General features: G+C 42.9%; 1 protein-coding gene across 3 annotated transcripts in view; it reads right to left on the bottom strand.

Moving 5' to 3' along the window:
* Positions 1–16257, bottom strand: part of CAMK1D (calcium/calmodulin dependent protein kinase ID) — a 220255-nt gene that overhangs the window by 72829 nt on the left and 131169 nt on the right. For all 3 annotated transcript variants that reach the window (XM_036400264.2, XM_036400266.2, XM_036400267.2), the window contains exon 3: positions 16178–16252. In XM_036400264.2, the coding sequence (XP_036256157.1) occupies positions 16178–16252 (75 nt within the window). The remainder of the gene's footprint in view (positions 1–16177; positions 16253–16257) is intronic.

The raw sequence follows: 16257 nt of genomic DNA, 5'->3' as shown, positions 1-16257 counted from the left end.
ATGCATGAGGTTCAAGGATTCCCTCCCAGGTCACACCCTGGCTCTGGCTTGGATCAGTACAACAAGATCTCTCTCCAACACATTCCAGCTTCCCACACTGGTCCCACACTCTGTGCCATGCTGTGAAAGTGGACTGCAACATTGTCCTTCTCATGCTGTGACAGCCTCTGACCTGGAAAATGCCCAGCAGCATATTGATCGTGTTTGAGGGACATCATGGCACCATCTGAGGCCTCAAGGAGACAAGGGCCACTGCTCTGTGCTGGGGATGTACAGGAGGTGCAGAGCAGCCTGGCCACCAGCAGGGTAGTGCAGTTTGCCCTAGGCTTGCCCAGGAGTCATGAATGAGCCCTTTGCCCTCTTTGTTTAGTAAGCCTGAAACAGACAGGCCTGGGAAGAATTCCTCATTGTAAGCAGCAGGTTTGGTCTACTCCTACCCTTTTATCTCCAAATTTTATCTACCAAAGTATTTACTTCCCTTGCTTATCACAACCACTCTACCAATCCCATGCAGGGCTGGTTTGTTTGTTTGCTTTTTTTTTCAATTACTACAGCTATTTTCAGAGGCAAACCCTAATCTTTCACCTACAGGACTGATTCCATCAAAGTTAGCAGAAAATTCCTAGGTGAACTCAGCCACAGCAGGTTGTACCCCTAGATGTGAGCATGGACACAGAATCTCTGCATTCTGCAGGGCTGAGAAAGCCCCAGGCAGTGTCAGAGCCCATACCAACTCCTTGGCTGGGTACCTAAAGCAGATCAGTGCTGCTCACCACCATCCTCATCCCACTAGCCCTGTTTATCCTCTGTCTTGCTTCCAATCTGTCCATAGAGTCCTCAAAGGTCTCTTTGAGGTGTTTGGTTTGTACCAAGTAAAGGTAAAAGGAAGAGAGTATTCCTAGCTGAACATGAAATGAGATTACCAACGGTCCCAGAGGGTTTGATGGTTGTGAATTTTCATCAGCCTGTTGCTTAATGCAGTTTTGACAGGAGAGGGGAGGGACAGACAGGAGAGGGAAGTCTTTGCTCAACACAGTTGGGCCCAGGAATCAGATCATGGCAGAAATCACGAGTCAGGTGTTGTTTCAAGACACAACTGTAACTCCTCCACGAAACTGGTAGTGAGCACCACATCACTGTAACCAAAGAAGAGCCATTCCTTTGTTTTTGAAGACAAAATTTACCCTAATGCAGACATTTGGTGCTTCCTCTGCATCACACAACATCCGTGGTCATTTGTCCTGGGCATTTGAGAGCTGATCTTCCCAAGTGTACTACAACCCTTATCACTTGCACCTTTAAGCACAGGAGACTGAAGTTACCAATCCAGGGCTTTCAACAATTTCTCTGACCACACATAAGTCATCCACCAAATTACTTGTAAATCAACAGAGGAGTGTATTTCAGAGGAAATAAAGAAAGTGCAGCTCTAGACAGTACTCGGAATAGGCAAAGATGAAATTCAGTCATCCAGATCGATTTGGTGCAGAATTGTTATATCTGGTGGGTCTGTGGTCTCTGTCCCTGCATGTACCCTACAACTCCACCAATGTGCAGTACCACTTCTCAACCTCACCCTTGGGCTGTTTTTGTTCTATAACATGACTGTTAACAACTCCCCTGCAAAAATCATACCCAGGGGATTACTAATCTTGGCAATCTATGATTTATGAGATTGTGGGAGTGGGTCTTTGTTTCCTGGACAGTTATATTTTAACGTATTGTTTGGACTTATTAATGCACATGACAGAAATAAATCTATTCACTATGCCTCATAATTTGTGAAGGGCTCATTGAAATGATAAGGGAAATGTTTAGAAAACTGCTGGAAAAATACAAAACCATCAGTTAATTAACATTAGCTAAGGAACTGCAGGAATAACTGAATTAGCCTATTTCCTTGCTGTAGGTAAAGATTAAAATGTATTCAATTCATGGCAGTTTTCAAGTTGCTAAGGATTATGAGAACAATGCACACTATTTTCAGCTTGCCAAGGAGAGTGAATCAAATGCAATAGCCCAATCCTTCAAAAACCACCCTTCAGATGATTCATCTGCAGAAGCCTGGCTGGAACACCCTGCATGGCCTGACACCATCACATTATCTGTGGGAGCCAAGGCAAAGCCCTCACCACACATTCAGACATGTAATTAAGAGACTGAAAATGTTCAAGGTCAGGCTGGATGGAGGTTTGAGCAACTTCATCTAATGAAACATGTCCCTGCTCAATGGCAGAGGTGGTTGAACTAGGTAATTCTAAAAAAGTCCCTTCTGATTCAAACCCTTCAGTGACTCTACAAATTACCAGAAAATAAAATTTTAGAATCTCCAAGAGAAATTCTGAACATATTGCCAGAAGTAAAACCTTACAAGAAACTGTATTTGCTTTTCACCTCTCTGTACCAATGAGCTCTACAGGGAAAAGGCTTCACAGCTTAATTGTGCAAGGCTAAGCTACCCTGGGATATGATGCTGAGTAAGAATTCAAGATGAAGGGAAGTAGGATACCTTTTGGTTTAGGAATTTCTCTGAAAACCATAAAGAATGCTCAATTCTTTAAAATGAGTCAGTACATGAGAAGTAAGATTTTGAAAAAAAAATATTTTTCCTGAACACAGTGCTAATACTAACATTCTAAAGGGCACTTGTGTCTTCAGACTGAAGAAAATTGACTATTTTATGCATTCAAAGTCCAAACAGAATAAAACCAGTACGCATTTCCTTTGCCTTGCAAATAACTATTCCACAGGAACAGGAACTGGAGGCAATGAATATAATTTACTACCAAGAGCTGTAGATTAAGTAAACAGCAAGGAAGTAAATTTTGCATTCACAGCCACATGGCGTGGTGTATGCATGACTGAGGGTACACCAGACAGTGTCTCACACCTAGAGGCAATTCTGCTGCCACAGAGCCAATTCTCTGGCTGCTAGCTGGGGTTCCCTCTCCCATTTCTTCTCCTCCTTGTCCTGCCCTTAGGAAAGATTGAATCACCAAGCAGAGTTACCTGTGGCAAAATAACTTTTGGCATCCACAGGTGGGAATTAGGTGGCAGAATGTGACTCTGCAAACCACTTCTGTAGCCCTCGTCCTTGCCAGTGGTGAGACTGTGGACAGGCTGAAGTTTGAGTTGTGCCAAAGCTCTGAAAAGAGCCAGAAGGAGCTCCTGGTGCAGTGATTTGTGCCACAGGGTGATGGAGAGTGGTGCCAGACCAACACTTAATGGATAAATGAAGTTGTTCCCACTCTGAAATCTAAAAAATTTAAACCAGGAGAAAGCTTTTGGATGATTTGCTTTTCTCTTCTAATGGCTTTTTGGTGACAGTGTCCATATTTTTTGCAGAGAGGGAGCAGGATTCAGACTATTTATTTTGAGAAATCCTTTGAAATGGAACTAAAGCAGCCTTTAAGCAATATCACTGTGCAGAAGCTGTACTTTAATCCACTTGGTGTTTGCACAATATATTCGTCCGAGGCATTTACATGCCTAAACTGATATTATTATCTCAAAACTTCATAGAGTTTAACATGTTTATACTCACAGCATCCACACATGGCAGAAAAGGCAATGATTTTCACTTCCCAAAGGAGGAGCAGGGCCTGGAGGCTGTGCCTGCTCTGTCCCTGAACAGAAACAGCACACTGTCCCACCACTGCCCACACTGACAGGGCTGATGGCACAGTCCCCTGAGCTGGGTCACCCTGAGCCAGCCATCTCCTGGCCAGTGCCTGCACACAGCTCAGTGGACAGCACCAATACACACCTTTCGTATTTACTGGTAGAGATAGGAGTCAAAATGATCATTCATATCCACCCCCAGAGTGGGAATATGATGCCCAAGCACACCCAGACAATTTTCACAGTAGGGTTGGTGGGTCTGATTACACTTATATATTATATAATACATATATGTTATTATATATATTATATACTAACATATATATATTCTCCAAAGGCCCTTTCTGGTGTTTATTATTATTATTTAGGGCAGTAAGTGTTTCCAACATAGAGCTGCCAACTAGTTATCTTACTTGTTATTGTAATGCATCTTGAGGCATCCATCACTTTGAGCTTACTCCTTTGCATGTACAAAGAGAGAGATGGGGACACAGAATGACTTTCCTTCTGAGCTGGAGGGCACCCAGGCACACTGGGAATTCCCAAATCACCCATCCCACCTTTCCTCCACACAGATCCAGTCACACTGCACGGGGGAAGCATGAGCAGAGGTGCTGGAGCCCCCCATACCCTGTGTTTTGGCACATTGCTCCCACATCCCCATATCTGCAATAACCACTTCCACCTCCCTGCAGCACAAAGAAATGAACATTAAAATCCAGGATATACTCCTGTTCAGCTTCTACCCAGCCTGGGTTTAAGCTGCTGCTTTATAGCTCTTCCTTACCAAGTTTTAACTGATGACTCTTTTTGTTTCCCTCCATTGATGGCATGATGCATTTGGCTGCCCCCACATCTATGCACAGTAGGTGAAATCCTGGCTTTATGTAAGTGGATTTTTAACTCTGGCTGTCATACATCTGCTGCTTGAGATTTCCACATACCTACATCACAAGGATAAATAAATCTGTGCAATGATGATGGCCATCACCAGTCATGCTGTTACACTGAGTCACCAGACAGCCTGGGCTCTGTTTGCTGGAGGTTTCTGCCCAGACACGGATGGGATAGGAGGGATAAAGCCACTGCACAGCTACTGCAGAGTGTGGGATTAAGGCATGCCTGAATATGATTTTCAAAGCAGTCAATAGGTCCTGGCAAACAAGTTCATTCACTTTTGCACAGATGGACCACAGTGCTCCTCAGTGAACAACACCAGAGGCCAGACTTCAGTACTCTTATTTCTTTTAACAACTTACTCCACAAAGAGCAGCACTGACTCGAGAGAAAAAACCCCAACAAAGAAAAACCCAATTAATCTTACCCAGAATTAATTAGGAAGGTATTCTCTTTCTGCGAGCAGGGAAATTAAAAGACAAAGTGATCTGAGACCACCATGTAAATCAATGACAGAGTAAGACAAGAACTCCAGATTTTCAGATCTGTGTGCTCTAACCACAAAAACATCCTCACAAGACTTCAAGAGCAGCAGCTGCTGGTTCCTGTTACACATTGTTAGTAAACAGGCTAGAATATTTTTCCATAGATAAAAAGACCTGTACTTTACCCACTCTGATAAATTTTTCAGCTTAGAGAAGAATATTAGAATTCCTTTAGCAGGATAAACTCAGTCTTCCCAGCACATCAGAGACAGCCTAATGAGCACCTACCACTGAGCTGCTGTGTCTGCTTCTCCTTTCTCTTCCATATGGCTCAGCTTCTGCTTTTCCCTCCTCCTCTTTGGAGCCATGAGCTGCCTCCTCTGCCCTGGGATTGCATTGGGAGCCCCTGTACCAGGAGCCACACACCAGAATTTAGAGCCAAACAACCCTTCCTGATTCATAAAGGGCCCACTGGGGTTTGCAGTGGTCCTTCATGATGGCAGAGGCACATCTTTATGGCATTTGCCTTGCCAGAGGCTGTCACACACCAGGCAAAGGACCAAGCAATAAAATATTATAATAAACACTAAATTCAAGAAAGAGAAGGATACAGACAGAAGGCTTAACAAGAATCATAATGAATCTTGTAACTCTCTCTCCAGGCTCTGACACAGCCTGACCCTGATTGCTCATTAAGTTAAAACAATTCACATGAAACCAAACAAACAACCACCTGTTGGATAAACAATCTCCAAACCACATTCCAAAGCAGCAAAACACAGGAGAAGCAAATGAGATAATATTGTTTTCCCTTTTCTCTGATGCCACTCAGCTTCCAAGGAGAAGAATCCTGGGCAAAGAGGATTTTTCAGAAAATACGATGGTGACAAAGGGTCTATTTTTAAAGCCAGGTTGATTCATATAGATTTCTGTGCCTGGGCTGGGTGTCAAGGCCTTAAACAGGAGAATGTAAGACCTAGATTAATTAAATATGCCCGCCACCAGCACCAAGGGCTTGTGCAAACACACTGGCTTTAGGTGCCCTAGAGCAGAACATGAGACAAATAACAAGGAAAGCTTCCAATGTCTCTGGCACACCATGCTGCTGCAGTTTTGGGGAGCAGTATATGTCCACCAGTGTGACCAGGAAAACTGCAGAGAAAGCCCTTGTGCAGGAAGAACCCCTTGGATGAAGACACATGCCAAGTGGAGCAGGCTGAGAGCAGGCTTGTGCTCAGGAAAGCTCAGCCACAGGGGGAAATCTGTGGTATGACTATCACCTGGCCACATTTCACAGCATGTTGCATGGAAACTCAGGCCAGGGAGAGGCTCTAGACCTTCAGCCAAGAACAGGCAGCAGCTCATCAGCTGTTTTGTTATTTTTCCTTCCCTTCCCACTTTTTTTTACCTGTGGTGTTGTGAAAACTGTTGCCTTTTTGCTCTAAACTTTCAACCACACACAGCCATGAATGTAGCAGCACATTTCTGCAGTTAATTTAGCTCAGGTGGGACCAGGATTAAAGCAGAGACTGTTCAAAGGCACCTCTCTCCACCTTGGCGTGAATCACTTCCAGCAGCAACCCTGCCTGCAGGCATGAGCACTCCTGCACATGTCACAAGCACTCCTCACTCCCATTCCATTACAAAATAAATGCCCACACACATCAGAGGAATGCTCTTTCCCCAAAATGCTCCCACTTGCTGTTTCTAGGAGCTGCCATGGGTCTCCTGGCAGTGGTCACACATCAGCAGCAAGGAGAGGGATTCCAGCTGCAACCACGTTAGGCTGCAGAGGAAGAGAGTGCAAAATAAAATGCCTTTCTCTAGGAAATTTTCCTTCTAAAATACATTTTGTCTGGTGACACAATCATCAGTGACAGAGAGCTAACCTACATTTCCCCCACCACCCTTCAGACAAGGCAGGACAGCACCAATGGGAAGCAGAACCTCTCTACAGCAAATCCATCTTCAAAAGCATCTGAAAAGAGCAGATTTAAAAGTCTCTGGCAGGGAGTTTTCAGCCCCAAGAAGCAAAATGTCAGAAGCACTTTCTGCAAGTGGTCCTGCTCCATGCTTACAGGAAAACAAGCCTTAATCAACAGGAAAGACCCTGGGCTGCAGTCAGATAAATATTCTTGCAGATAAGCCTAGTGAGTAATCAGAGCAAGGTGATTTCTCTCCTCTCTGCTCAGCATTGCTTAATTATGGTTACACCTTTCCTGTCCCATGGCACTGGGCGATGTCTTGCACCAGGGTGACCATGCAGTTCAGAACTGAGTATTTCTGACATCACCATCAAAACAAGGAACATCACAGCCATGGCAGCTCTGTGTTCTCCTGTAGGAATATCCCCTTTTCTGTTGCTGCAAGAGACTCACAGCAGATTTTTTATGGCAAAAACTCTACAACAGAGAGAAAAAGAATTGCATGAATTTTAATTTTCTACCTGATTTTTCATACTACAGATGCCAAGCCCAGTTTTAGTAATGCTGCCTCTGTTTATGATAATGCAGGTCTTAAAATCTTAGCTCCCTTTCAGTGGATTTCAACCTGTGTTTCTGACTCTTTCTTTACAATGCATTTTGGAGAATTGTATCTTCTTTCCTCAGAGACATCTGGACATTTAAAGGCTCCACTAGGTCTCACTCATGGATATCAGTGCTCCTTAGAGTATCATCAGTGAGGGATGAAGAAAATACAATTACAGAGTGGTTAAATGCTCCTTGCCAACAGAATAATTAGACAGAATAAACACCAAACTCCTCCAAACCATCTTCAGGACTAGTAGAGAAAGCCCTTTTCAGCTAAGCCAGGATCACACAGCCCCAAATGGGAATTTTGTCTTGGAGAAGGGAAAAGATGACATAAATATTTGGGTCTCTGAACACGATTTTCCTCCAATTTAAGAGAAAAAAAATGGCCTTGACAGGCTAAGATATAACCATGTGGCATGAATCAGAATGAAATGAGCACATGTTCTGTAAATGCATCAAAGAAAGGCTTCACCAGCAACACTATTTTCTTTTTCTATAAAATGCTTCAAAAATAAAAGTTTGGCTACAGCAGACCTAACCAGTGTTTCAGGAAAATAAAAAAAAAAAAGAAAGAAAAAGAAAACCACAAAATTCTCCACATTCATTTTCCACTAAATAATTTTCCAGGGAGAATGTTTAAAGCAGAAACCTATGGCAAGTATTTCTGCAGACGTATGAAAATAGTTTCTGTAAGAGGAGGTAATCACAGTACTGCAAAAAGTCAAAACAGGGTTTCAAACAGCAACCTGCATTTCCACAAAAAATTCTAGATTTTACATTCTCCTGTTCAAGGCCTTGACACCCAGCCCAGGCACAGAAATCTATATGCATCAACCTGGCTTTAAAAATAGACCCTTTGTCACCATCATATTTTCTGGAAAATCCTCTTTGCCCAGGATTCTTCTCCTTGGAAGCTGAGTGGCATCAGAGAAAAGGGAAAACAATATTATCTCATTTGCTTCTCCTGTGTTTTGCTGCTTGGAATGTGGTTTGGAGATTGTTTATCCAACAGGTGGTTGTTTGGTTTCATGTGAATTGTTTTAACTTAATGAGCAATCAGGGTCAGGCTGTGTCAGAGCCTGGAGAGAGTCACAAGATTCATTATGATTCTTGTTAAGCCTTCTGTCTGTATCCTTCTCTTTCTTGAATATAATTTTAGTATAGTACTCCTTATTATAATATAATATCATAAAATAATTAATCAGCCTTCTGAGAACTTGGAGTCAGATTCTCATCTCTCACCTTGTCCTGTGGACCTCACAAACAACACACACCCTTATGCAGAGATTTTGGGGCAATGCAGACAAAATGTGTAGTGAGAGATCTTTTCTTTCAGTGTGACTATGAATGGGATGATGATGTTCCTCATCACCTGCTGTAGTACAATGCAAGTGTAGGTGCAAGTTAGGCCAGCACTGACTCTGGAGTCACCTGCAGACTCCTGAGCAGAGTCACCTGCCTGACTGCACAGCCTGGAACAGAGGTTGGAGCTGGGACATGAGCATGCCTGGGAAATTGAGCCTGTTTTTCTGCCATGGAATGTCTTCTGGAACACACTGTCACGTAGCACTCACCAGCCTCCTCACCACAGCCTGTAGAACCTTCCTCCAGAAGAAAACTTTTAATAATGTTTTCCATGTAAAAGAATGGACTTGGGAACGCCCACGTTCATTTTGCATCTTGATTCAACACCGTGTTATTTCACTTCAAAGCTTTGCAGGTTGTTATGAAAAGCCTTTTCTGTTTAAATAAGTGTAACCATTTAATCAGAATGACTCCACTTCATGCCTGAGAGAGATCCCACTGTATCATAATGAATTCTCACACTGTGGCATATATGGATTTAAAATTTATTATATGCCTCGCTGCAAAGCCCCTTCCACCTGAATTAAACACCAGCTATTCAATTGACTTTGGAGCACCACAGTGTAAATCACCAAGAGCTGAGAGAAGCAGAACTAAATCTAAAAGACTCACTCAGTGACTACGTGAACACCAAGTAACCAGCAGTGAAACTTCTGGGCAAAGCATGAAAGGAAGGAGATCCTTATCCAAAGCCAACAAAATGGAAAGAAAATTGCTAGGGCTCTAAATAGCCACCTTCCTGCTGCTTGGAGAGAAAAGCCTCACTCCTGCTCTCAGGGAAGCAGTGATATTATACAGGATTACTGGCAGATCTGTATTCCTGCCCCTTCAATCGCCTGTTCCAGACCAAGCCATACAACACAGGCAGATACACCCCCACACCCAGCTGCAAGAAATTCCTAAATTGGGACTTAGTGAGGCAGCTGCTGCAGGGCTGAAGGAAGGAACTCAAGTTGATGCTGCCAAAACCTATTGCTATTAAAAAAAACAATCAAGGCACATATTGTCACCCTAAGGATTTGGTACCAGCCCTTGCTGAGGAGTGGGCATTACAACAAATAACTCTCTGTTTGTTGTAATCACCAACACAGGGAAACAAACAAATTCATGGGACCTTCAAATCTTTTTGTAACTTTAAAGATTAATGTATTAGAACAAGTTTTATTTTGAATTTTGGCCTTACCCTTTGTTTTCTCTATTGACAACAGCAGCTTTGCAACAATAGATATCTTAAAAAAATCCACTTTCATCTGAATTCACATTTCTCTGAAAGCAAACAATGTTATAATGCTGTCTATTCAATGAAAATGAGAAAATTTTTTCTCCATTACTTCTTTATTCTCAAGGCTACAGGAAAAAAAGATTACCACTCTCCATCAGGAGTAGCATGTCACTCCAATTGAAAAAAATAACCCCAAACCATAGTGCGGCCTTGCTAATGAGTCCTTACTGGGATGCTTTGACTAAGGTAACAATAACAAGTGTAAGCTTTGGAACAAGGATGTTGGCAATTGTCTTCAGCTCTTGAAGGTGACAGAATCTTCTAAGTAGTTTTGAAAGGCATAATGAGAAAGTTTTTTGTAGTCTCCAAGGTGAAGAAGACTCTCATCATTCCTCTGTCGCTGTAGGAAGGCTGGGCTGCTGCCCAGAGACTCTAAAATGCCTGGTCCTAGGCACAGCTGAAGCACAAGGAAGCAACAGGACTGCTGCTGAGGAAAAGGTGCTGTGTTTGGAGAAGACATGGGGACTAGGAGTTACCAAAAGTTCTGCCACAGCCAGAAAAAAAACATGAAAAATGAAAAGTGCTGGAGGCAGCTAGGACTGACCAATGAGCACACTCATACTTTCAGGATCACACAGAATCCACAGGATTACAGGTCTAAAAGCCATTCTGGTGGTCAATCTGGGGTCTATTAATCTATTACAAATAAATTTACCCATGCCCTGATCTCTACCCCAACATTAATCTTTTCTAGTCTGTTTATAATCTCTCTGCCACTGGAAAAGGGGAGATCCTCCTTTGTATTTAGCACTGACCAGTGTAACCCAACAGATGGAATAATCTTTTTTTCCACAAAGGAAAAGATGTCAAATTGATACTGGATTAATAACTGCTACCTTTCTGCTCCTGAAGAGCCCAGTATGCTTTTATTATCCATTGCTAAGGCCCTGGAACAGGCTGAGCAGAGAAGTTGTGGATGTCTCATCCCTGGAAGTGTTTAAGGCCAGGCTGGATGGGGCTTTGAGCAACGTGGTCTAGTGTAAGGTGTCCCTGCCCAGGGCACAGGGTTGGAACTGGATGATCTTAGAAGTCCCTTCCAACTCAAATCATTCTTTGGTTCTATGGTATAAATTCCATTGTGAATGCAGAGAGATTTCCTTCTGGTCCTTCTTTTGCATAAAGCTTACACAAAACCCCCCAAGCAGGGGAATAAGCCTCACCTAAGGAATGTGGCATGGCAGATCTGTGTTTTGCTTTAATTAGCATCCTGATGTGATACTGGCTTGGCATGCAGATCTCTGTTTTGTAACACACCGAGCCCTCTCTAGGCTCCGTGAGGAACCTGGCAAACACAACACTTCCTTCCATTGTCTCTTGTTTTTCTTGGAGGCTGAATATTTTCATTGAAATGTCACTTACACGCACAGCTCATGCTCGGCTGCTCTCAGAGTGCACTCAGGCATTGGGCTTTCAAAACACAAAGTGAATTCAGCACTTAATCACAGAGTAGCACTCTGCTTACTTATTAGCAAAACAGTTGAAAGGCAAAAGTGGTTCCGGTAATAACAAAAACTTCTGCGGATTTTACCACTGGTGAGTTCCTGCCTGTTTGAGCTGCTTCCCAAGGCATTGCAGAGTTTTGAGGTGCTTGTGTCTGGCAGGGTAGAGCTGATAAACAGGGAGGAATGGGACACTGGGATTCTGAGCCTGCAAACTTGTGGGCAGAGCTTTCCTCAGTGCGTGACTTGCACCCGGCAGGAAGGAGCCTCCCTCATCTCAGCTTTTCTGTGACAGAAATAATCTGAATAATTCATCAGAGTTCAGATACCAAGCTGGAAAAACTTCAGGGTTGGGGGTTTCAGCTCAGCCTGGGCTGGGTTTTTTTGCAAAGGTAAGGAGAAGTACTTCAGGGCTGGGTGAAAGGATGCTCACTCTAAAAACTTGTTCTCAACAGAGATGCCAAAGTCTCAAAAGACATCACACAGGAAAATACTCTGGTTTCTTTGGAGAACCAGAAACAGCAGCTGACAGGATCTAGGTAAAGCAGTCCTGCCAAGAGGATCAGATCACAGATGCTACAAAGGGATGGAACATTACACCAGACAGGCATTATGGTTTTCACATTCTTTAACTAGATCCTAGTATTGACAGGAATTCCTCTGGCTTTTTTAATATTCTTGACTCTGCAAAAAGGTGTAATGAAACTCAGAGGTGGATCTTCAGCTTTGATCATTACTTATGTAGCTGCACACTACCCTGGGCTGCTCTATATGTTTTGGAGGTGCCTTTTAGACCCATTTTTAGCCTGTTTTCCAAAGGCAGTGAGGCAGTGACCCTCCATCCCAACTTGCCAGCCCAACTTGCCAGCCCTTAGTAATTTCTGACCCATTGGGTGAACTTCAACCAACTTTGACAGAAGAGTAGAGGTAGCAAAAATATTAAGTTCCTACCTTTTTTAAACAAAAAAAGAGAAAAAGGAAATTACTGTCTTAATAGATTTTTAACATGGTGCCCTATTCTGCTGGAGAAGCAACAGCCTCAAATCCTGTTGCTTTGACTAGCACAGGTTACACAAAAACCTCAGGGAAACCAAACTCTGCTGCTTCACACTTCAATGCAGCTGAACAATAGAGATGAAATCAGTCAAGCCTTGGAAATCTGCTCTGATCTACGCAGGCAGCACAGTCAGAAACAGCATTTGCAAATGGACCCACAAAACTCCGCTGGAAAAGACATTTAGATTGGATTATCAGGAAAAAATTATTCACTGAAAGGATTGTCAAGCACAGGAACAGACTGCACAGGGAAGTGGTGGAGTCACCACCTCTGGAGGTACTTAGAAGATGTGTGGATGTGGCACCTGGGGACATGGTGGGATTGGCAGTGACAGGTTAATGGTTGGACTCAATGATCTTTGAGGACTTTTCCAACCTAAATGACTCTAAGATTCCATGTGTTTATGTAAATCCATTTTTTTGCATGATTTTCCAGCATGCAGAAAATGAATCATCAATACCCAAAGAGGCTGATTATGCTAATGAAACATTAGTATCTGACATCACCAACCACAACAGATTATCAAGATCTTTCCCTATACTGACAAGTATAATAAGGCAGATCACTTGTAAGATACAGTAAGGTAATTCTTATCAAATGGCACCAACAGCAACCAAAAATCCTATAACTGCTTTTTACAGAGCTTACTATCACACCAAAATTGTTCAATAAAACTATTTCTGAAAGCAATTTATTTCCCCCTGTCTTCTACAATATCCTCTGGGGAAATCTCAAGCAGCATCCAGAAAGAATGAAACTTTCAGAGTTTCATTTTGGTTTTTGTCTTTGTTGCCAGTGTAGGTCTTAAAAGTTACTATAGGAAATCTGAGCTTGGGATGGAGCAGATTTTTTTCCTGGTTGGAAAGCACATCATCCTCACGGAAATACGACAAATGTTCTACAGTATTTTTCTATAGTGCCTGCAAAAGTTTGGCAGAGTCATTACAGGAGAGGCAGTGATTATCTACATTTGTATTTGGCTTTGCAGCTGCACCAGTGACCACCTCACACCAAAGCTGAGCTACACTGCTGGGAGTCAAAGACAGCAAGGAGTCATCCACAACCTTGCCAAACTTAGAAAACACTGTGTTGGAATATCTTGCATTTTGGGAAAATAAATAAAGAAAAAATAGCCCAGCCCTTTATAAGGAACAGTATAACCCCTGGAGACAGCAGTTTAAATTCTGAGTTGTCAAATCCAGCAATCTCCAACCTCTAGTCTACCTTGCACTAAGAGGATTGTGTCAGTTTGAACAGTTCTGTGATGGCTTGTATACAATATTATGTGAAAACAAGGTGGTGAAACCAAAGCCAGAGATCTTCTTTCCCCATGGACATACTGGGAAACACACAGGGCAGATTCACCACCAGCTACGTAACTCTGGGAAGTGCTCCCAGGGGGACTGGCAGGAACAAATTAAGTGTCAAGTAGACATGGACAGCTGCCTCTTAACTTCCCTCCTTTCCAACTCCAGCACAGACACTGAGACCTTTACTTGCCCATATCTTTGACAGAATAAATGAGGTGTGATATTTATCCTTCAAGCTGGCCTGCTAACAAGCATGGCTTTCATGTAAAAGGAGATGCACTCAAGGACAAACATAAACAGGGAGGCTTGGTCTGCCTTCAAAAACCTTCTCCCACAGAGGTGCTGCGAGATGCTCAGGGGCTGTAATGTGAATTTTCCACAACACAGCAAGGAGTGCTCTAAAGTTTGGTAATGAAAATGCTGTCCACACCACAAAATAATCCTTGGGAAGTATTAGCTAGAGTCCACTTTGCAGGCAATGACCCAGGGAAAAGGACAAATGGATTTGAGATTTGTTGTGCTCACGATACTGATCTTTGAGTGGCCCTGATTAGACCCTTCTTTTTTTTTGCAGTCTAAATGTGGCTTTCTCAAAGCTGCTTGATCAGAATCCCTTCTGCTTCACAGAACCCAAGTTTTAAAGGAAGGCAAAATTAGGAGAAATTGTTTAGGAGAAATACACAAAAATGAGAAGCTGAAAAACCCACAGGGAATCTAATAATAATCAGGGCAGAAATATAAACAAAATGATAAGATACTTCATGCTGTGCAATGGTTCACAGCCATTGTATCAACAAGTTGGTGTTACCTTGGAAACAAGAGCTTATCCATACATGCCTTCTCCCAGACAAGAATCCATGAAAGGAGGCAAGTAAAATGGATTTTGAGCCTCCTGGACTTTGAAGTGTTGCCACCCAACTCTTGATACCAATTGATCCCAAGCCTAACTATTGATGAAGACTCAGAAGCAATGCAGAGGTTGCACCATCCCTCATGTGACATCCAAAGAGATGAGGGTGAGTACCTGGCTTGGAGTAACCTGAGTAATCTGGAGGGTTCTTGTCCTCTCCACCTTGAGATAACACAGCACTTTCCCAAAAAAGTGCAGGAAGATCATTCCCTACATTCAGTTCAGTGCTCTTGGTCTATCTTGTAACACAAGGCACAGCTCTTTGCTGGGGCTGGGGACTGCCTGGAGCTGCCACCCCAAATGCTGCTGATGGGCTCTGGCTGCTGCCTTCAGCTGGGCATCTCACCCCACTGGGTCTCTGTCCCCCTGGAACAGCCAAATGCTTGGCCTTTGGAAAATTGACTGGCTGGGTTTACAAGTACAGCTATAACAGAAAGGATAATTCCCTAGGAAGTGTTGAATAGTGAACAAGTAAAAATTTATACCAAGATGTAATCAGTGTCACCTCTCATTACAGAACTACATTTCAGATAACCCAAATATCTGGATGCAAGGATTTTATAAAAGTGATGGTTACACTATATTAAACAAGCTAATAATAAGTAGGAATAATATCTATTTATTTTTCTGAAGACATTAAACAAAACTAAGGATTTATGAATCAACTTATCACAAAATTGGTACTTCCCACAGTCCAGCTGGCTTGTTGGAATTTGTACAACACTAATGTTCCTGTGCAAGTCCTTTTGCAGCACTCTGCACTGAGATGTAGGGCTACAAAAACACACTAAGAACTTACAGGATGCTATTCTCCCCACAATTCCAGCACAACAACTTTGAGGACATCACCATGCCTGGACCTTACCAACAGACACAGGACCAGCATTTTCCCCAAGGTCTTCCCCTGAGGTGTTTAACCCCAGAGCTGCCTCTGTCTGCTCCAGGCTTCCCTATGGCACATCTGGCTCTTCTCAGCTGTAATTCACACCCCTGCCCTGTCTGCCTGTTCTGCTCTCTTTTTCTTGATGTGATCTCACAAAACCACTCAGGTTTGATTTGGGTTAGACTAGTCACAAAACAATTTAATTCCCAATTTAACAACAACATACCACACCACAGCTAGAGGCCTGGTTTTGACCACCCTCCAGGGATTTTGCAGTCTGTAGCACACGAGACAAATACCTCTTATATTTCCCATCTTTTGGGTTAAAGAACAAATCCAGAGCAAGAAGAGTTGGCAACTTTGATATAAAGACTTCATTAGGTTCAGTACTTACAACTGCATGACCAAATATAAATGGTTTGGACTCTCATAGATGTCTTCCAGAGCAACTATATTTTCATGCTTGATCCTGAA

The sequence above is a fragment of the Molothrus ater genome, chromosome 5 (genome assembly GCF_012460135.2).
Source record: "Molothrus ater isolate BHLD 08-10-18 breed brown headed cowbird chromosome 5, BPBGC_Mater_1.1, whole genome shotgun sequence".
NCBI lineage: Eukaryota > Metazoa > Chordata > Aves > Passeriformes > Icteridae > Molothrus > Molothrus ater.
Note: the sequence above shows the minus strand (reverse complement) of the source record. Positions and strands in the feature narration are given on the sequence as shown.